At 35.4% G+C, this 24119-nt stretch overlaps 1 protein-coding gene across 7 annotated transcripts in view; it reads right to left on the bottom strand.

The window, feature by feature from the left end:
* LOC149552226 (meiotically up-regulated protein) overlaps positions 1-24119 on the bottom strand; it is a 168667-nt gene that overhangs the window by 101293 nt on the left and 43255 nt on the right. For 4 of the 7 annotated variants that reach the window (XM_089787742.1, XM_089787745.1, XM_089787741.1 and 1 more), the window contains 2 exons: positions 13587-13788; positions 12607-12643 (listed from right to left, as the gene is read on the bottom strand). In XM_089787742.1, coding sequence (XP_089643868.1) covers positions 12607-12643; positions 13587-13619 — 70 coding nt within the window. In that variant the 5' untranslated portion in view covers positions 13620-13788. Of the gene's footprint in view, positions 1-10553; positions 10898-12606; positions 12644-13586; positions 13789-24119 lie in introns of those variants that run through there. The other 3 variants (XM_089787747.1, XM_089787746.1, XM_089787748.1) reach the window with 2 other exon arrangements.

Genomic DNA, 24119 nt, shown 5'->3' on the forward strand with positions numbered 1-24119 from the left:
TATAAAATTTGATAATTTTCAAAAAATGATAATTTTGTTAAATCTGGTCTTTTGGAAAATCTTGATTATTTTTGGTGAAAAGGATTAATTTTTGCGATGGTGAAATAAAATTGCAAAATCGATTTTAGGCTCTAGAGAAATAATTTTATTTGTGTTGAAAAGCTAAAATTGCTTAGCTAAATCGATTTGGAGAGAAATTGCAAAAAAATTGGTTTTAATAGATTAAAGTTGCCTTGAAAACTTTTTGCCTTTAATGAAATTGGTAATTTAATATTGAAAAAATGGCTTTTGGTTAGCCAAAATCCAAATTTAATGACGTATTAATTACTAAACCCCCATTAAATGGAAATATTTAACACCCTCAAGGCATTATTTAATTTCTTTTTGCAATTTAGAACTAATTGGCAATTTAGAAAGTTAATTTTCATCATGGCAAAATTAATTTTGGTTAAGTATTTAATTGTGGGCCATAATTTTGAATTAATTATTTGTTTTTCTTTCTCCCAAGGTCCAAGAAGAAAGTTGGGTATAGAGGAGGCCTCTCTCCCATTTCTTCCTCACTTCTCACTTCTCCTTCTCAAGTTGTTGGTGATTTTGCAAGAGCAGATCTGCACTCTTCTTGCTTGGCGAAATTTGTGGGAGCCGACATTTGTGAGAGCTGAATTTTGTGTAGGGCAAAATTTGTGGGAGCCGAAATTTGTGGAAGATAAAATTCTGATTTTTTTAAGAGGCTGCGATTTTTGCCCTAGGTTGGGTAATTTTATTTGGAGGTGAATTGCATGATAAATTTCTGATCTGCAAGGGATTTGAAGTTCTTGAGGTCTTGTCCTAGGTTCCAAAAAGTCGCTGTAAGATTATCGGTTAAGGTGAATTTTCATCATCTAGAGTTGCAAGGGGTCCTTAAGCTGACATCCATCTTTCGTTCTAGTCTACGGATTGCTCCTCTTGGTTCTTCTTGCCTTCTAGTCCACCACTCTACCATCCCGTAATAGGGCGACGAGCATGGAGGACGATAGTGCAAGTAAGAATCCCAAGCGGGCAAACACTAAGAAAGACAAAGAGGATATGATGCCCAAAACTCCCTTCTTCTCGAAAATGAAGAGAATAACCGACACCAATATCGCTACAGTGGACATGATACGGATGAAGGACAGACTAAAGGAAGGACAATCACCCTTGGCTATTGGTAGAGGTAATTTCAAATCATTTAGAGTTGCAAGGGGGTCTTTAAGCTGACATCCTTCTTTCGTTCTAGTCTAAAGATTGCTTCCCTTGGTTCTACTTGCCTTCTGGTCCACCACTCTACTATCCCGTAATAGGGCGACGAGCATGAAGGATGTTAGTGCAAGTAAGAATCCCAAGCGGACAAACACTAAGAAAGACAAAGAGAATATGATGCCCAAAACACCCTTCTTCTCGAAAATGAGGCAAATAACCAATACCAATGGCAGTACCATAAATACATCACAGCCCAAGCGTCAACATTTCTATTTCAACCATGATGAGCAACGTTGGAGTGGCACTTGATTTTGAGGATATCAGAAAAGAGGATATCAATGAGACAGATTTTGGATCGAGATTGGATGAGCTGGAAAAGGTTGCCATCAAGAAGAAGCATTTGGGCACCCTTTTCTCTATCAATGCTTTTATTGGATTTGAGAAAGAATATGAGAAGGATCACAAAAGGATACTACAAGCAGCAAGTGGTGTGGCAAAGTCAGCGGAACTCAAGGCGAAGCACACACCTTGTCCTCCTATGGAAGAAGTTAACGAAAGGCTAGCTAAGTTCATTACCTTAGCTAAGAAAATGAAAGAAAAGGGAAGATTTATATTAGAAGATCATTTGATGTAAGCCCAAGTGGCAATTTCCCTTTCTTTTAGAATAGGACAAGTGTCTATTTCTGATTGGCCACCATTTTGGTGCCTTCTCATTGGTTGCCACTTTTTGCACTTTTTTCATTAGTCCATTGATGAGGTGGCAGCTTCTCATTGGCCGATGGGGTGGCAACCCTAATTAGGGTTTTGAGGATCCAATCTGGATCATTGATCTTGTTTTGATCTCCACCGTCTATTGTATTTATGGCCTCTATAAAAGGCCATTTGCTCTCATTTGTAAAGGGGCTAGAGAAATTGTTGCAAAGATGATACCAAAATTGCTCTCTTTTTCATTGTTGCGATTTGCATGTTGATTAAAAACAGTGGGTGTTATTGCATGTTTTCTACTTCCACTTAGTTAGATTTCTTTTCAAGTTATTAAAGTTGGTTTCATTTCAAGTTGTTTAAGTGAGGTTAGAGTAGATGAATAGTTGTATGGTAGCATTGGTAAATGTTTGATAGGGATCAATACTAGACCACTAGCATCCTAGCGGCTGGTTAGAAAGCTTTGTGTGGTAAACTAATTTATTATTCCTTTGAATCATTGCACCTATGGACTTGAGACCGTTGGTCAGCTCTCATTAGGTTCGATCTGCGTCCATTTGCTAACCTTCCATTCATAGGAGTAGGAGTAGAATAGTAAGTAGCTAGGTAGTTGAAGCTTAGAGAAGCAAGTTAGAGGAGTAAGTTAAGTATTAGAACACATCCATTCACCTTCCACAACCATCACTTTCCCATCAACATCATCACTAGCAGACACATCCTCCATCACCACCACCATCAACATTATTTGCCTCCGCACATTTCACAAACCGAGTCGTCATCTCCATCATTCCACCAAAGTCCAAGTCATCCTCGAATGAATAGCGTAAGGCCGCCTACGTGATTACCAACAAATCACATCGATAAAACTGAGCGAGTATCCAATGGTGTAAGGAACATTGGAGCTATTGCTTATGTCTCCATGAGTAATAACTTTTCAAGAGAGGAGTTGCATGTTTGATATCCCATATTGAATATTCAAATCCTAATATGTTATGTAAGTGATACAAAACTCGCATCAATAGAACCATTTGCTTCATTGGAAGCAATCATTGGAATTCAAAATTGAGAGCTCAGTGAAGTTTGAGCATGAACTAAAATGTGTCTATGATTTAGTGAAAAAAGTAATGGATAAGGTATTTGAATATTTAAAGTTTTTGCACATTGAATCATACATCACCAACAATGGCCAGCTAGTAAATATTGAACGAATGAAGACTAAGTTTTGGGCATTCATTGAGGAAGCTACTAACCCAACAAACTTCCAAGTGGCAAAGATTCTGAAACTCACAACAATGATTGTGTTCTGAAGCATGCAGCGAAGAAGCTCCAATCAAGGATCTCCAGAGTTGAAGCTCTAACAGAAATGCATGACTATTGGATGATCAAAGCTGACAATATACTCATTCCAAGTGTGTTGGAGCTAAAGAATGTAACTGATGCAATGAAGGCCTACAGAGACAAATCTGTAACTCCAAAGTGTTACATCCTCCCTACAAGATGTGACAACTCTCTCTCTCTCTCTCTCTCTCTGATATTGTAGCCATATTTGGCATTCTCCTCATAGGTTGAGGCTTTGTAACGAATGACTGACCAATCAATCCTCTTTTCAAAATACATTTGTTCAAAGATGCTCTATGTGGTAATCATCAAATGTAACTAACTAGTTCTAAAGGGCCTATAAATGTAACTTTTTGAGAAGTAAATAAGATCGGCAAATTATTATTGGGAAAACCCTTGTAGCTAGGACTACTGTGTGAGACTTTACATCTACATTTTGTTTATGTCATTCATTTTAGTTTAGTCTTAGCTCTAGCATGGTCTTTGGAATGAAACGTGTTGTTAATTAAAGCTGTGGGATTGAATATAAACTGGATTTTGTTGCTTTCCTTTCAATGATTATATGACATATTATCATCATTCACAGTATTTTCTCATTTCCTCTGTTCTATGCAAGCTAATTTCATGTGTATTTTCATTGTTGTATGAGAAGTTTGGGATTGGTAAAGTGCTAAGTAGGAAGCAAACGGTTGTGAAATCTTAGTAGCTTGGGCAATTTGGGTATTGTTTAGTCAATCACATTTTCTCTTCTTATGCAATATGCATCAGTATATAGTCTTGCATTCTCGCATCTTGCATTCAGTAGATAGAATAGATTGCATTTAGGTGTTGGAAGAGTTTTAAAATAACTCATATGTGTTCATAGTTGTGGAAGTTGTGAGTCATCATCTAAAATCTGCCTAGATTGCTTAAGGCGTTGGGCAATCTAGTTATACCTCTTCTGCTCTTTGGTTAAGAGCATACCCCTAAAGCTTGTTGATCTACCAATAACCATATTCATTGCAAATCTTTGCACACAAGGGAGTTGTACCTTTCAATTCAGGGGTCCTTGATAGAACACCTACATTGACCCATTATGTTGTTAACAACTTTGTCTTTCACCACATTGGGCACATTAAGAGTCAGTAAATAAACCAAAATCCAAGGAAGACAAACTATTAACCAACAGACTACATTATCTGCATTATAATGTATTGGAAGTGAACTGTCAGCATGTTATTTTTCCTTGTAGGTGCAAGGCGAAGGGGGCAAAGTATTGACATGGAGAGAATAGGGCATGAGCACCAACCTGCAAGTTTGTTAAATATTCATCTAAACTAATTTGGCCAGGGAAAAATAGACTACGGTAGATTAAATAATACCAAATGTCCACTATGAGCTGACTAGGTCATCTAATTTTAAAAACATATATACATGAACAATAAATTTAACAAAAATTGTCAACTTTAAATTTGAATCCAAATGTTCTGCATTCTCTGATGTTTGATGTATTTATCTATATAAGTAATACCCATTATATTTATGCGAATTTGATGTATTATTTTACATATAGGTATATGCATATATATGTGTGTGTGTATGTATTTTTATATTTTTAATATAATGTGTGTGTATATATATAATATATATAATCCAGACAAATAATACAAACAAGTATGCGTAAGTATTATAGGTATTAATTATATAATAATATGGATAAAAATTTGTTTTCCACATCAATTTAATTCTTTAAATTCAAGAAGTCCATCGACCTATTATAAATTCTTTATTATTTTCAGCCTTTCATATTTTCTACCAAATTACATGTTCATCGACCAAGATTGTAACCTATGGGTGCATGACTCTGCCACCTTGTTTCATCATGCAAAACATAACTCCATATTACTCTTTCTTCCTCCATGTTGTCTATCATTCTCCTATATACTTACCAACCATAGTTGATCCTTGTTTGGCACTTCACTTATCATATTAGCCGGTCTTGTTTCCACCATTCATACTTTTATCAATTGCTTCTACCACTGTTAATCATATCATCTCTATAGTAAGTTATCACCACATAGGATTGTGAGTCCAGTTAAGAATTCAACAAAGCTCATTAAGTTTCGATCAAGTCATGCTAGGAGAGCATGTGAATACAAATCAGGTGCTCCACTTTCAAGTCATTCATGTGACACTTTATTTTGTTGTCGTAATAATGGACATCAGATTTCTTCCATAGCATATCCATAAACGGTCCAGTTGAACCTCGAATTGCTATACGACAAGTCCATTTGAAACATAATGGTACTGTTATGCAGAAGTGCCAAGAGCTCTATAAGCTGAGAATTGCCTTTGTTATATGATATTCTTTTCTTTTTTGTAAAACTTAATTATAAGTTTCAAAAAGAATAGGTTGAGCATGTTATGCGCCTCCAAAAACATAGTGGCATTTAAGTATATGTCCCAAAGATTGTGGAGGATTTTCTCATGGCTGAAGATAAATCTAGTCATATAAAAATCACAATCTTTCTTTTCTCTTTAAGAAGATTTTGGAAGAAAAAGGTATTACTTTTTACAACTAAACATCATATAATGCAGGCAAGAAAGATGCACCAAATCATCACGGATAGCCAAGAATGATTGAGATGAGTGTTTAGTCCATATGAGTTGGATAAATAATTATACCTACAGAAAATAGAGGATATATCAGAATTATGAATTATCAAATAATGAAAATTAGAGTCTAGTCAACTCATAATGGGAACTAGACATTAGATGTCTACCAAGTTGAGCAGTGGGTGACGGGCACATAGTGTCCTTTTGAAATCCCTAGCCAAAGTAGGTTTAGTGGCGAATGATGTCACTATGATCACCACAGGTCAAGATAACTCATAGTCGAATGGATAGATTGTTGGGAGGTACTTGTAGTCTAGCTCACTATGTAGTTGACAACTCTAGCACCAAGTGGCTCAGGTGGCAGGATGGGATGGTGTACACGTGCCTTATCTCGTGCAGGGTTGGGCCATTTTCAGTAGAGAATGAGTACGGATTACACTAGGTCTATGGTTGGGAGGTTAAGCCTCTGTCAATGCTTTTCCTCTCCAAATATCAAGACTTGCACATAATGGATTAGTTCCTACTTCTTTGACATGGTGTGATCTAAAGCTAGATAGTATTCCATTATTTCCTTCAGTAGAATCTTTATTTCAGTTCATCTATATATATCTTATGCAACTACTTTCCTATTTCATATGAATGGTAGTTAGAATTTGCATTTAGATTTATTTTACTTATCATGTGTAATATAATTATTTAATCTATTCTAATCATCCTTTCTAGTTTATCAAAGATAGTTAAAATTTGTTAGTTGGTAGTAAAGATCTTGTCATGAGTGTAGATGATCAGTTAATTCCTATTATTCCTTTTCATGTGAACAAGGTAGTTAGCTTTGCTTCTGTTCAACAAAAGGAAGAGTATTTAAGGTTTTAGACTTAAGAAAATTTTAATTGTTACAAAGAAACACCCATCTCGACTCCCATTTGAACAAGGGTAGACCAAAGCTCATCTCTACTAATCATTTCAGTAAAAATATTTTTGCTAACATCGCAAAATCATCTTCATCCTCTAAAAATCGCCTTGTACAACTTCCATCAAAGTAGACAAGACCAATGGGTCATCTTTGAGTTTTTGTCAACAAGAACAAGCAAATACTCCTAGAAACTCAATATTATCCATAAGTTGCAATCTATGCAAGACAACCAGGGTTTTGAGATTTTCTGGCAAGGTCAGATCAAACAAAATTGAAGAAGCCACCTATTTAGCCAATGTAAAACATGTAGATCTATAAATTTGTCCGTCGAGATGACAACCTTCTAGTCATCGATCAAGATTTAATAGGGCATTCCTAAAAATGAGATCTGTCCAAGACAACCACCCCACCATCCACATTGTCAATCAAAAGAAAAATAGTCATCTCAAATTTTTCTTTTATGTTGAAACGGAAATGGAAGGGGGGTGTTCTAATACTACTAGAATGAGCGCATATAATAATAACAATAATCTACCTTCACTAATAATAACTCACGGACTTCCGCACACCTCAGCTCCAAGAATTATACACGAGACACAACATAGAGAGTTGACGACAAATGAATACATTGTCAACTAACATCAAGAGAGAGTGAAGATAATCATTGAAGAACACCTAATGGTTCACTAAAAAATCTTATTAATAATAGAATCAAGCAGCTAGTCAAATAGCATCTGATAATGAAACAAGAGCAAAGACAAGTAGCTCCCAATAAGAAAACCAAGAGCATAACATGGTCACACACCTCAACATATGCCCAAAATATTCGTGTAGTCTTTTTTATCTTCGATATAATTGCATGGAGGCAAGTTCAAGTCATCATAGCGGAAAAAAATTTTCCCAATCAATTCGACATTTGCAAACTTCCTTATTCTATATCTCTCAGATATAGTACATTTCTTGATGTTCACTTGCTTGTAGTTAAGAAGTGCATCTTTCTAAACCTTAGTCTTGACAAAACGAGAGCTCATTTTGTTCAAATCGTGTCCCACAAACACAAATCAACAAATCAAATAGCATCAGACGCATGATGCCAATTATGATGCAAGAGAGAAAGAACATCAACTTAAGTAGAAGATCTATCTTGAAGCTACCTGAAAACTCAAAACTCTCTTATTGCTGTAATCCAACCTCGCTTTGGTACCTTGTTAATGTTTTTCCCAAAAAATAAGGATAGACAGCAATAAAGAAAAGAAATAGAATAGGCACATAAAGACACAACACATTTATCCTAGGAAAACCCTCCAACTTACGGTAAATACCTAGCCACACCATAAAAATATCTCTTTTATTAACAAAAAGAAGTTCAAGTACAATGCTTTCAACTTGATACCATATATTATCACACAAAGAAATCACACACACACACATATATATTTAATTGAGTGACTCTTCATATCACAACCAAAGGTCTCTTCAATTTCCAAAAATGAGTCTTTTCATATTTCCAAAAGCATGACTCCACGCATGTCACGTGTATCTTCATGTAATAAAATGTCAAATATTTAGAGTATGACACCTAGCACAAGTTGAAGAGGTATTGTCCCAATTTCAACATATCGAAAAATCAGAGGTAAAGATCTCTATAGCAGCTACAATCTTCAACAGTAGTTGCAGGGATTTAATCAGACAGTTCAATTTTAAAGTTAGGGTTTAGTATTCAGGTGGCTGATTATGGTATGCAAAGGTTAGCACGATAAATACTTTCTCTAAAGAACTTTTCTACTATTAATAAAAATATATCTTATCACCGATAAAAAAATATACGTAGTTGCTTGATTGTTTGAATTGCAAAAGGCCAAAATGCCTAATCACAATTTGCACAGGTACTGTTACAAGTTACGCGAGTATTGCTTCTGAAACCAGGCTTATACATGTAAATAGTAATTTGGAACTCTGCTGACTGAACTTGATTCATTCACACCTGATATTTTTGTTTCTAATTAGAACCCCTTTCCATTAGACTTTTCAATGTTAGTTCATTGACATTAATCTATAATGGAGGCAAGTTAATCAACAATTTGAAGATCTCTGTTTACCTTCCGTGAATCAAAGTCACAATTGTGATCACAACTCTTATCTAAACTGCTTTCCACATGGGTGTCCATTACTTATACTCTTATCTAAACTTGTTTAATATTTGAAGAACATAAGGAAGCCTCATAAAAACAATATTGAATTGAAACAACACTGAAACACATGGAATTTTACAGATTGTGAATCTTGTAAATGTATAGAATAATCATTTTGGTGGCAATAAAATATGGAGGTCATTAGTTTTCTGAGTACTTTGCAATGCCATATCTGCAGGAGAATCTATATACAACAGTCAACTACCACACACAGACCAGTTTTATGTCTCTGCATTCCATAGCATCTTCAACAACACAAAGCAAGGCCATGATCAGATTTTGTCTTCTGCCAGATGGTGCCTTAAGCTTGTAGAAATGGGGACTTTACAATAAAATAAATATCTGCAAACCCATGTAATGCTCAAGAACAATGGAAGAGATACTTATAATGTTGTATGGTCTTGATCAAGGTTGGTGTGACAGCCAAGTGCAATGACTTGCAGGTTGTTTCCAAGTGATTGTGTTTGAAATCTGTATATTGCAGACGAAAACCCCCAAGAATAGGACTTATTCATCCCTAGAACTGGTCTTTGCCCTGGTGGTGTTCTCGGCTAACCATGAAAAATGAGTCACAAAGTAAGCACAAGATACCTGAAGATGAGCAAATAGATGCCCAAAAAACTGGTATTTCACATAAATGTTTCATTAACACTCCTAAATTTCAGCAAATTTAGTTTTAGTTTTTTATATACACATGGACAGAGGCTCCCGCTTTTGAGAAAAACATATCAGTTGGAATATCTTATTTTGAAAATTAATTTACAAAAAAACTAATACGACTTGTTATATTTTCCATCTTTTTATTCTAAAAATCCGAGAGATTGATACTAAGGCAAGAGCTGGATATAATGCATTTTGCTTCACAAATATTGGGCCACCTTTAACATGGGTGTCATGCAGGTTCGGGTCACATTTTTTAATTTTTAATCTTGTAAACATGGATCGCACTAAACCCCATAATTGTTGTGCCCCAACCTCACCAGATGTGTTTGTTTGAGTTATACGACACCTTATCTTGGCAACAGCGATTTTAACCTAGCTCACACTTTTGCAAGGGCCTCCCATATTTATTTTACGATATTCCCTTGGACTGTAGAAAGGCCCAAGAGAAAAGCAGATAATGTGCTTTGCTTCTCTGATACATAGATAATAGGGCAAGGTTTAAAAATGAGCAAAAGGCAAGGGAGAAGAGAAACTGATCATTGGACAATAATTATTATAATTAAACCTCTATTATTTTAAAATTTAAACACATTGACAGGTAACAAATGCAAATAATATCTACCCTTTGTTTTAAGGGCCTATTATTTACCTGAGCTGTTTTTGAAATTGTTAAAAACTGAATGAATGGAATAAACAGATTGAATATTGAATTAACCATGAGCTCTTAAATTGAGTTTATAGACACTAATTATAGCATGAACAAAAAAGCAAAGTTGTCTTGATAAAGACAACATCTAAATATAGAACTGAATAAGAAAACTAAATTAGAAAGTCTAAATGACCATTAACTAGGACTAGCTAAATATAGTGAGATACTAAAAATATTAAAAAATATTTTAATACCCTCTCTTAATGGTCATTCTATAAATTACCCTGCAGAAGACAATACATGTCTTGTAGTCACAAATATTTCAGAACATTTTGTTGTCGCTAAGACCCTCTCTGGATCTGCAAAATGTCAATGACCAAGCGTAGCTTAAAAAACCAAAGAAGGAGGTCCCCTTCTTCAAAACGATTTGCTGGTGTGAGAATAAAGCCTGCCACACTCTTCTACTGACCCTCCCAGAATTGGCAAAATTACTGAACATAAATCATTACAGAATCATCCAACCTAATGTTGGATAACGAAACTATCCTTCTTTGGAAATAGAGATACATTGAGAACAGCTGCGAAACCCTCCAAACTTTGCAGATGAGCATGAAGCCCCAAAATAGACTGCAAGATACCATGGTTTTAAGTTTAAAATACATAAAAAATTTCCAAAGAAAACAGTAAAATACATAATTTTTTCCAAAGAATACGTTAAAAACCCTGAAATAACATCCCATGTGAACTTCGCATATCACATACATAAACCAAAATGATTTTTTAGGAAACAAATCGACCAAAACCAAACAGAATTAGAGATACAGATCAAAGAATACAGAACTCCATTTTTCAAAAGAAAAACTGAAAAACCCAACACAATTTTTTAAAGAAAAAAATTATGAAAACCCAACAAAAAACTTGAGGAGAAAAGTAATCAAACACTCCCATAATTTGAGCTGATCAGAAGGCATTGTAAAACCTGGATTACAAAAAAAACCTGCAACCCCATAAACAGAAACCCTAAAATTTGTGGATTAGGGTTTAAATGTAGAAAATTTTGAAAACACCTCAGAAAAATAGTCCAAATCATGGGAAATAGCAATGGTCAGAAAAAAATATGCTGACATGGCAGGAAAAAAATAAATTGCAGAGCTTTATGGATAGAAAATGTCCAAAGTCAGAAAACAAAGAACAGCCAACTTGAAAAACAACTCCCAAAAGACAGGTCAATTTGATGTTTTGGTGCAGAAATATTTCCAGCTGGCAAGGCACAGCCATGACAAAAACGAAAATTACTTCCCCTTCTGCTGAGTCATCGAAAATGCAGGTGGATAAACAAAAAATTGCTGGAAAAATATCACAGGTCTAAATAGCAGTGGTGTTTTTCCTTTGGCAGAAAATAATGCTGAATGGCCAGAATTTTTTTTTAAAATGTATTGTACCAAATGCTGCCAAAAATCCCTGTTTACACAGCAGTAGGAAAAACCAAAAACCTTGTCTTTTGTGAGTTTGGTGTGTCAGGCCAAAAGAAAACTGGGGTTGGCCACCCAAATTTTTCGGGAGTTGAAACCAAATGTCATGGCCACGAAAAAGCTTAAGTGATTGACAGGGAGCAAGCCAGATAATTGTGATTGTTTACGACTGACTAGCCAGAAAAAAACAAATTGCAGGGTCTGGCTTTGTCTGCCAAAAAAAATGCCACAACAAGAGGAAAGGGCACAAAAAAGAATTGTTGGCTGAAAATAATTCACTCAAAAAACTCAGCTCGTCTCCAGACGATATTGCCACTAGCTTCGAAAACTCCCGAACACAGCCCGGAAAACGAAACTTCAATTATTTTTCCATTGCGTTTTTTTCTCAACCATGAATTAGGGAAAACCTCATCTGGGAAAAAAATCCAGATCAGAAGAGGCTACAAAATTTTGATTAAAAATTTGTCAAACTTTTTGAAACCCCATCAACATGCTCTAATAACATGGAATTGTTAAAAACTGAATGAACTGAATAAACAGATTGAATATTGCATTAACCCCGTTTACAGATGCTAATTATAGTGTGAACAGAGAAGCAAGGTTGTCTGAATAAAGACAACATCTAAATTAAGAACTGAATAAGCAAACTAAATTAGAAAGCCCAGATGACCATTAACTAGAACTAGCTAAATATAGTGAGATGCTAAAAATATTTAAAATATTCTAATAGCTTTAATATGTACCAATACCAATTAAATGTTCAGGATTTAGCATACATGGGTATCCATTCTGTACTGCACAGCCTAGCATAGAAAATTTACATGAATAAAAAGCATCACATAAAGATAGAGTAAAATTGCCTACTTCGCAGAACTTCTCGAATTTGATGAGGCTCCACCTCCTGCACATTCCCAATGTAATAAGTTACATGGTTAATATTAAATAATGACTATATTAGTATAAAAGGCCTGTGACATCAACAATATTGCAGAGTACTGTAATGCTATAAAACAAGGCAAAAATTAATGTAATTGAAATTTTTAATTTGTTTCTTGAAAACTAGGTTTGAACATATAACCTTAATGTCATTTCAGGAAAAAAAGCAGGGTACAACGATTTGAAAAAAAATGAGATAGCAAGAACTAATGCCTAATACACACAATTGTTAACAGTGAAATTCATTCTAACAAAGTGATTTGGGATATTAAAATGTCAGAACTATTCACCATACAGAACATACTAATGATTTTCCAGAAGACTCCAGTGTTGGGCAGCTCGCTAACACAATTATGGAGAATATCCGACAGAAATTGGGATATAACATATGTATTTCATTAAATGTCCTTACAGTTCTTCCAAAGTTATATCTGAAAATAGACCTACCTTAGCAAACCACAATTTCCAAACTGAGAAAATTGTCTTAATGTGTATGTAAAGTAAGAAATTAGTTAAAAGTTGTAAGGTTATATAAGTTAAAAGGGCAATCAGCCTCATTCCACATAGAAAAATGATTACTGGTTGTAAGCATGCCAATTAAATAATTTGTTATACTTACATCCAGAAAATGGACTCTGTAATCTTAGAAGAAACAGCATTAATATAAGTTTTCAATAAGGCCTTTGATTACCAGATCTGCTTGATCCAGCCAATGACTTGTACCGTAACGGAAAGCAACTACTTGGGCCATGCATTAACATCCCCTCATTGGAATGAAACACCAAGACCATCATACCACATAGATTCTCAAACAATTACAAGAAGAAAAATAAAATCGTAAATGATAGGATTCTTCCTCAATTTGTTTATGCAAATTGTTACATTAAGGAATAAGGCAAGGAGCTCACCAATTCTCTGAGATGAAAAACTTCACAATTCATGATCTCAATACGTGTCTCAATAAACAAAATTCAATAGACGTGATTGGTAATTTGTACAAATAGAAGAGCACAAAAGTCCAGCATAGACCAAATTCTTCTCTGTTTCTTCAGAATATTTCAATATAACTGAGCCCTTATACCCAGTAACATGATCATAGCTCAGAAGGCCCTGCCAACAAAAAAATACATAACCCAAAATGTTAAATTGTTAAATAAAGAAACGAACAAGAACAAATCACAACTTCAATAACAAGAATATAGATCAATTTTTCGAGTTAGTCACAGATTGCAAGTTTGAAAAACGGACTGTAAGGCATGGTTAGGTTATGTTATATAAGAACTTTGTGGGTTAAAAGGATAAAATACATGTCTAGATCACTTCCTCATTGGTCACAGTCGAGGTGGCATGCATTAGAATGCTTAAAAAGGTTATAATAACACCAATATGAATGCTAGATAGATCTTTGTGTTCATTGCCCCCAAATATACACGTTGGCTTATCTTTCTTGATTTTTAAATCTTCTAATATTCATTACAATCAGGCTGCCCACTGCAAAACTCTTTTGTGGTGAGCCCCTGAATATATGGACATACTTGATGAACCTTAATACCTCAGACTTTCACAGTTATCTCTCAGAAATTATAAAACTGTAATCAGATCACTGCTGATGATATAAATTTGGTTCATCAAATCATTTTTGTGAGACAATTTGCAGGGTAAGAACTAAAAATATTTAAATGATGATTTTTAAAGTTACAAAGGAATGGTAGGTTTATATGGGATTCCATGTTAATCAACGTTATAAGTTGTATTCGAATAGAATATGAGATTGGGTCAATGCAATCATATCCTTTTATTCTTATTATGAGGTTGAGTTGATGTGATCTTACCATTTGAATATAATACAAGATTTCTTTGATGTAATCTTATCATTATGGATATGAAGTCAAATTCAGACTATATTTGGTACGTGTGATTAGCAGATTGGAAATTAGATAGGTCTGTGTATTCAAGATTTCTCTGTATGCAAATTAGTACTGTTGTGCTTTGGCTATGAATTTATAATAAATTATAATATGCACAATTTATGCATAGACAAGATTGGCCAACAATAGCCATTTGATAACTGTCAGGAATTCCCCGCCATCTTGCTCCCCGCCATGGAGCAATAAGATCTTGACTGTGTTCTAGTTTTACCAAACCATTTCGGTCATATAGTTGTGTTTCCCTTGTATTTATAGAATTTAATTTTGGTGTTGGCATGGTCTATGCTTTCAAATGATTTAATTTATATATATATATATATATATATATATATATATAGTGAAACTCAGATTTGGGCTTTTTGAAAGCATGTCAGGAGCTACTTTTTGTATTTTAGTGTTTATTTTGAAACCCTGGGTTGATTATCTCTTGGTAAAGTACTGTGAAAATGTGTTAAGTTCTTTGGAGGAATTTGATACCCTTAGAAGCTCTCTAAGAAAAGCATGCATTTATTTGGGATTGGGGAACTTGAGTGAGTGAAACTATGCTTTGGTATGGTGAAACCATGTGGTTCAAGTGGAGTAAGGAGCATCCAATACGTTTGTAAGAGTGTTAGAGCTCAGTGTAATGAAGGTTATGAGGTCGCCATGTAGCTCCACCCCATCAAATGGAGGAAAGTGACATGGTACTCTTTTTAAGACTGTCCCCCTTGTTGAAGTTTTATGGCTGTGAGAGAGATATCTACTTGAGATTGAAAAGCGCGCAATTATACTGAGAGAGGGGTTGAATCAGAATAATAACCACTTTTCCAATTTAACACTTTCTATCCAAACAATTGCTTTAATAACTTTTAATGCAGAAATCAGTAATTATGCACATGAACACAATGATACAAGATTTATGTGGAAACCCAATGCGGGAGAAAACCATAGCAAATAAATGATTTTATATAAACTTGTTCTTTTACAAAAACTTTGTAGGCTCCAACTTACTAGAGGCTCCAACCCCTATGTTTATGAGCACCGACTCACTAGAAGCTCCAACTCCCACACTTTGCAGGAACCAACCTACTGGAAGCACCAACCCCCACTGCTGTCTTTGTGAGCACCAAACCACTGCACACAGACTGTTTTTCCACCTTGACTATGTTGCTTTCTCCATCTGATGGTGGACATCTGTTTAGCATAGATTATTCTCTTCAAACTGATATAAAATCTTCACTTATATCAAAAATATCTTCCTTTACAATATCTGCATAAATCCTCTTATATTCTCTTCTATCCTAAAGTCAGCCTTTAATTAAAATATATTTTTCTGATTTAAACACATATTCATGTATTTATATAAATCAGGTTTTCAATCTGATTATATATATTTCCTTTCTATTTCTTTTAAGCTTCACTTATATCTGACTTCCTCATCTATTCCACTCTTCCTATTCATGTCTTCTCATTGACTTACTCTTTCACTTCCACTCTTGATAAAATATTTTTCTCTTAGTATACCCTCACACTTCTATAATTCTGATATGAATATATGAATCAGATTAAAAATCTGATTATATATATTTCTTCTTTTCCTCACTTATATCTGTTTTCATCTTATCAGCACACACACTCTACTTACTCACATTCTTTTTATCACTCCACTGCTTTCTCTTTTTTGTTCTTTTCAATTTTTATATCTATGTCTTACATGAATAGATGCACACCTTTTATTAAGAGAGACATGTCTCTCTTTTTTCTTGTTTAAACGCACCCCTTTGCTTTTAATTGTTAATTAATTTCATTTACCATTTTGACTAATATCGCTGCTTACTAGATTGATGTCTCCTCTTTTTAGTACAACTGCTAACTTGCCTTTTAACACCAACTTTCATCGCTGTCTGGTAACCTGTATTATTTTCAATATTGTTTTTTTAATATTCGTCCATGCTGTCGTTTGAAGAAGAGCTCTTGATAATAATTTCAATTTGTGATTAGTTGCTCCTCCATCAATTTATCTGCTGCTCCCAGTGCTGTAGAATTCCATCTTCATTGTGGTTCCCCAATATTATTCACTTCACATGTATCTTCTCCAATGCATATACACAAAAATGGCATCTTATTTTGTTATGTTTGTCTTTGTATTGTGCCGATGACTTGGCAAACTTGCTCTGTTTAAACTATAATATACTCTAGACGACATCCCCAGCTTTGAAAGACTTTCACAGCACTGATGTTGATGTAAACTCGATCAGGATTGATTGCAGACAGGTCTACAAGTTTATCTCCATTCGAACTCTTTGTAATCAACTGCTTTCTCATTTCTTCAATACATGAATCAACATTGTTTAGTTATCATTCAGAATCATCATTGCATTGTTATTATTATCGGCCTTCATTTGTGGGAACTCTCGATGGTATTTTCGAACACACCCCTTGCTTGTTTTGTTTCTTGCGAATAACATGGAACTCTTGTACACTGACAAGAAAATCGTATCTCCTTCAGATGTCAATTGCCAATTTAAAAGAAATAGCTTTAAATTATATCGTTGCTTATTGACTTTAACCAATTATCTCTATTGTTTATAACATCGATTTCTTTGACTGATAATGCTGATATTCTTAGTCTGGACTGCACGATATGTCTTCCAGAGTCATCATATCGATCGTGTTTAATATTTGTTTATTGTCATGCTTGTCTCACATTATCATTGACCTTGCTTTGTCTCTTTATACATCTTTCATTTAAATCATTTCGAGCAACTCTGTTATTTGGGGACCCTTATTCACACCTTTTATTAAGAGAGACACGTCTCTCTTTTGTCTTGTTTAATCGCACCCCTTTGCTTATAATTGTTAATTAATTTCATTTACCATTTCAACTAATATTGCTGCTTACTAGATTGATGTCTCCTCTTTTTAGTACAATTGCTAACTTGCCTTTTAACACCAACTTCCATCGCTGTCTGGTAACCTGTATTATTTTCAATATTGTTTTTTTAATATTCGTCCATGCCGTCGTTTGAAGAAGAGCTCTTGATAATCATTTCGTGATTAGTTGTTCCTCCATCATTTTATCTGCTGCTCCCAGTGCCGTAGAATTCCATCTTCATTGTGGTTCCCCAATATTATTCACTTGACATGTATCTTCTCCAATGCATATACACAAAAATGGCATCTTAGTTTGTCATGTTTGTCTTTGTATTGTGCCAGTGACTTGGCAAACTTGCTCTGTTTAAACTATAATATACTCTAGACAACATCCCCAGCTTTGAAAGACTTTCACAGCACTGCTGTCAATGTAAACTCCATCGGGATTGATTGCAGACAGCTCTACAAGTTTATCTCCATTTGAACTCTCTGTAATCAACTGCTTTCTCATTTCTTCAATACATGAATCACCGTTGTTTAGTTATCATTCAGAATCGTCATTGCATTGTTACTATTATCAGCCTTCATTTGTGGGAACTCTCGATGGTATTTTCGAACACAACCCTTGCTTGTTTTGTTTCTTGTGAATAACGTGGAACTCTTGTACACTGACAAGAAAATCGTATCTCCTTCAGATGTCAATCGCCAATTTAAAAGAAATAGCTTTAAATTATATCGTTGCTTATTGACTTTAACCAATTATCTCTATTGTTTATAACATCGATTTCTTTGATTGATATTGCTGATATTCTTAGTCTGGACTGCACAATATGTCTTCCAGAGTCATCATATCGATGGTGTTTAATATTTGTTTATTGCCATGCTTGTCTCACATTATCATTGACCTTGCTTTGTCTCTTTATGCATCTTTCATTTAAATCATTTCAAGCAACTCTGTTATTTGGGGACCCTTATTCATATCATAATCTCCAACACAATACATACGATCTGTGATGCTATCTGAAGTGTGTTGTTATCGGAAGTGTGCTTAAGTCTTTATGTTATATGCTGACATTATATAATTGCTGCAAATCTTTACTTTAATCACATCTTCTGCCACTGTTCAGTAATCTGTTCTCCACAAAATAGTTGTATCTCATGCTATCATTTATAAGCTTATTTTAATGCTGCAAACTGTGTATTAAATCATTGCCACCTTGAAACATTTTAGTCGTGTCTCTGCTATAGAATCCTCATGTTGGGCGGTTTATATGTTCTTCATCATCTCGATGCTCTTTATGCTGATGTTATAATCACATTTCTCATTCTATTTACATCACATTATAATATTCTTCATATACTATAGGCTGGCCTGAAACTTGTCAAACATCACAGCTTAGGTTTCTTAAAATTTCATATTCATACCTTTGGCATTGATGATGGTTACACTAACAATCTCGTTCTTGCTTGTGAAGCCCTTCGACATCAATGACAATATTTCCATTAGAGATGATATGTCGTGGTTTCTTGAGATTCATCTATTGTTCTTTATATGAAGAGACATGCAGCATGCGAAGAGACATGCATTTGGAAATATGAAGAGACTCAAAATATGTAAAATGAAGAGAATTTCGGTTATGATATGAAGAGTCTCTCGACTCAAGATATACAATATTGCTTTGTGATATGAGTGTCGTATTCAGTTAGAAGCATTGTACTAGACCTCCATTATTCAATAAAAGAGATATATTTTTTGGTGTGATTGGGATTTTCCCCGAAGTTGGATGGTTTTCCCAGGATAAATTGTTGTCATTTGTGTCTTATTGTTGTTGTTTTTTATTTATTGTTGTTTATTTTCATTTCTGGGCAAAACATTAACATGGTATCAGAGCCAAGTTGGATAACAGCAAATAAGGGTATTTAAATTTAGGCAGTTCTCAAGATTAATTGGAGGTTGTGTCAGACTGGCGTGTACTGTTTAAAGGAATGAAAGATATCTGATTGCAGGTGATCACAGTGAAGAGGGAGTTTGACTCTTGCAGGGGATGAGACTCCTTCATTTTACTATGCTTGGTTTTGATATTTCTCGTGGAAGTTGGGAGCTACAGGATTTCAGTTTGGAATTAATTCTGAGTACAAAAACCAGTTCCAGTTGAAGGTATTGTCGATCTGTATAGCTCAGAATACATTTGATGTTTATTGTAAAAAGTTATTGAGCTGAATGCTCTATTTATTACTTGAGGGGATTGTAATAAGTTTGAAATATATTGAGTAGAATATCAAATCAGTCTTACAAAATCATAGTTGATTTTTAATGTATTGCAGAAGCTGTTTGCCATGAGCCTAAGGATAACAGGGAGCAATAATTGTTAAAGTTTTCAAAAGATGAAAGTTACCTTCCCGGGCATTACAAATTCATGCTTAACTGTTGGCAATGTCCTCTTCTAGAATCAAACTCTACTACAGTTACAGGGGCTCAGATTGGATTGAAGACGAATTATATTCCGAACGGCTCTTTTGTATTCATGGTTGACAGATGTGCAGTTGCACCGAGCAGAACTGAGAGAAGTTTGGGCTGGGAATCACCAATTATTGAGAAACTATAGCAGTTCTTTGTCATCTACATCAGAAAATATTGATTCATTGTCTAAGTGATTTGCCTACTGCTGAATCGATTAAGTAATAAATCTGATAAGGATTCGAGCTGTTGTGCAATAGCTGCATTTGTTTATTAATCGATGCCATGTTATTTGTGAGATCTGTTAATGTTCCTGAATTTTGCTGGTTATTGTTACTATTCAGGCATTAAAGAGAAGTATTTTATGTTTGTATTTTTTAATGCTGTTCATGAATAATTCATCCAATAATATTGAGAATAGTGAATCATGTATGCCTTTAGCATTGGTCTGCATATTTCTCTTCAGATTAGCTTGATTCTTTGAACTATTACTAATCTCTCTAAAATGCAGGATGGATCGAGGAGCCAAAGGATGATAATTTAATGATCCAAAATTGCATAAGGAATTCAAAGGAGGAAGAGCGTAAGACATCCAGTGAGGAAGTCATGCAGGCTGTAGAAATAAACTATCATGAGAACTCTGTTTGCAGCCATGGGACTGAGTTGACGGCACATAACGTCATAGAAGAGAAGGAAACTACAAATTGTCTTTACATTTAGTTTCTTCGAAGAGAAAGAAATGAAATTCAGAGGGAGACTCTTCAGCAGCAGATAACAGATTTACATAGTCAATCTGAATTTAAAATTGGTAACTCCAGAATAGGATAATCTGTAACAAGGTCAAGTTAGATAGTTCTGGATTCAAGTATGTTAATAGTTTCGGAGGTGTGCGTTGAACACTATTCCTCTAAAGCAAGAAGCATAGGCAAACTTGTACGAGGAGGTCAGGAGGTTGATCCAAGTGCTTGAAGATTCAGAAGGAGCTTGTGTGGAAGAGGGAGAGTACAAAGTCCTTTGGAGAAGATCAGCAAGCCTGTCTAGTAGTGTGACTGCAAAAACTCCTTGCTTGGTCAAACCATAGTTCAAAATCTCACCGATAAATCTATTGTGATGTTGCCCTACTAAGCAGGAGTCTCAGCATTCAATTGTTCTTATGGACTATAATGAGTTCTTTTCTATGAGGGAGAAGTTTGAGGTGCAATCCCTTGTTAATGAGTTCTTCTCTGAGAGGGAGAAGTTTGAGGTGCAATCCCTTGTTAATGAGTCCTCTATGGGGGAGAAGTTTGAGGTGCAATCCCTTGTTAATGAGTTATTCTCTAAGAGGGAGAAGTTCGAGGTGCAATCTTGTTAACGAGTTAATCTCTAAGAGGGAGAAGTTTGAGTGCAATCCAGTGTTAATGAGTTCTTCTCTGCAAGAGAAGTTTGAGATAAAATCCCTTGTTAATGAGTTCTTCTCTGTGAGAGAGGTTCCAGGTAAAATCCCTTGCTCCACCCTCTGCAAATAGGTATGGGGGATCTGATGGAGCCCATTTTTTTGTAAAAATTAGCGCCTCCATTTATGAAAAAATATGGAAACCAAATGATGTATTGTCATTGATATAAGGAATATTAAGAAGTTAGTGAACAACAACTACCCTCTGCATTTGAAACTTCCAGAAGTTAACTCAATCACCCAGATACTAGGGCAACCATTGCTTATCTAGAGAATGAATTCTACCAAGCATTCCTTAAAATGTTGCAAAATATGGCACACAAGCATGCGATTGAAGTGTTCATGGATGTACTATTCAACCATATGTTGATGTCAGTTTTTATACCACATAACATATTAGCAATTGAATATTTGATATGGAGTATCAAACACACAATTCCTCTCTTGAAAAGTTAATACTCATGGGACATGAAAATAACTCCAATGTTCCTTACACCTGTGGATACTAACTCAGTATACCGATGTGATTTGTTGGTAATCACGTAGGCGGCCTTACGCTGTTTGCTTGAGGATGACTTGGACCTTGGTGGAATGATGGTGATAGTGATTCGGTGTGAATGCTAGATGATGTTGATGGAGAGGGTGATAGTGATGGAGGGCGGATGGTCTTATGATTGGTGTCTTTCTAACTCTCTTCTTCCAAAATTCTAACTCCTAAACTACTTGCTATTCTACTCTTACTCCTATGAATGGAAGATTAGCAAATGGACTGGGATCGAATCTAATGAATGGTAACCAGCGGCTCCACCTCCATAGATGCAATGATTCAAAGGAAAGTAAACTAGTTTACCACACAAGGCTTCCCAACAAGCCGCTAGGATGCTAGTGGCCTAGTATTGATCCCTATCAAACATCTACTAATGCTACCATGCAACTATCCATCTACTTTACTCTTACTTAACAACTTGAAATGCAATCCACTTTAACAACTTGAGAAGAAATTTTACTCTAACTATTTGGAAGTAGAAACCATGCAATAATACCAAAGGCTCTTAATCACCATGCAAGTCACAACAATGAGAAAGAAATGGCGAATTTTGGCATTATCTTTGCAACAATTTTTTGCGACTAGGGCAGACTGGCATTGTGTTGGCAATTTTCTTAGGCAATTTGGATCTGCACTTCTCATTCTTGGCGATTTGTTTTGGCAAAGAAGACACTTTCAGAATTGCAAAGTTGGGGGGCAGATTTGTTATGGTTCAAGTTTGATTTCATATTTGCTAGAGGGCTGCGATTTTGAGGTCTGATCTTACATCTTCTAGAGGCTACGAGTTTCTCCCAAAGTTGGACGATTTTGGTTGAAAAAGGAAGTAGATGATTAATGTCTGATTTGTAACACGTGCATAGACAATTTCAAGTGGGCCAAATTCTGATTTTTCCAGCTAGGGCATCAAGATTTGCAAGGGATTTGAAATTCTCAAGTCTGATCCTAAATTCCAAAAGAAGACCCGACCATTGGTAAAAGTAACTTCAAATCATTTAGAGTTGAAAGGGGTCCTTAAGCAGATTTCTCTCTTTCGTTCTTGTCTAGTTTTGTTTCCCTTGGTTCTTCTTGCATTCATCATCCACCACTTCATCATCCCATCATAGGTTGAAATTTGGAGATTGATAAGGGTACAATCCATGATAGGACATCTGAAGAGGCAGAAATTAGCTAGACCACCCTAGGTTGAAGTTGGGAGATATAAGTATAGTCCATCTTATGGCATGGCGAGGTAGAAATAAGTGTTAGTCCCACCCTAGGTTGAAGATTGGAGATTGATAAGTGTAGTGATAGGACTTGGCGAGGCAGAAATAAGTGTAGAACCCATCGATAGAAAGAAGGTTGGAGATCGATAAATGTAATTCATATCACTTAGAACGAAGGGGCAGAAATAAGTGTTTAGGATGGTAGATGTTAGTGCAAGCAAGAACCCTAAGAGAACAAATACTAAGAAAGACAAAGAGGATATGATGCCCAAAACAACTTTCTTCTCGAAAATGAGGTGAATAACTGATACCAATGTCGGTACAGTAAATATGATACAGGTACACGACAGACTCAAGGAAGGACAATCCCCCTTGGCAAAGAAGATATATAAGAACGGAATTGTACACACAGTAGCTTTTCCTCCTACCTTATCTTGTCCAAAATTGGTTATGGAGTGCGCATCCAAGTTTGATCTGATCAGTAAATCCATCATTTTTTATGAAGGAAAGAGGGTGTTGGCCAATATTGGCAGACAAGCGATCGAAAAAGCATTTAACATTCTCCAGTACAAGAGCATGACAGTGGTGATGATGGATCAAGCAGCCAAATCATTTCAAGATAACCAGGAAGCTTATTTCACACATCTAAAGCAGGATTGGCTACACAAGGAAAAGAAAGGGGTAACCAATTCATCAAGGCTCACAGTGGTAGATTTCAAGTCAAAATATGGCGATCTCATTATGCTCCTCAACCGGATCATGGGCCTAGCTCAAGGTATGCAATTTGAAAACTGGATGTACTTCTTTATTGATGAAATTGAAAAAAGAAAGAGGAGATTTGATCGGGCTAGGATCATAAGCGAGAACCTAGAGTTGCAACTTAGAACCATACAAAACCAAAAGCAATTCTACATGGGATCCTATCTATTTTACCTAAATGCTAGATTGTATAAGAGTCCGGGACTTAAGGCCTTAGGAGAAGTTGGTAGTGGGCCTGGGCAATATTTGGTGCATGAATGCT

This window comes from Cupressus sempervirens, chromosome 6 (genome assembly GCF_028749045.1).
Source record: "Cupressus sempervirens isolate cs-2001-9-10 chromosome 6, ASM2874904v1, whole genome shotgun sequence".
NCBI classification, from domain to species: domain Eukaryota; kingdom Viridiplantae; phylum Streptophyta; class Pinopsida; order Cupressales; family Cupressaceae; genus Cupressus; species Cupressus sempervirens.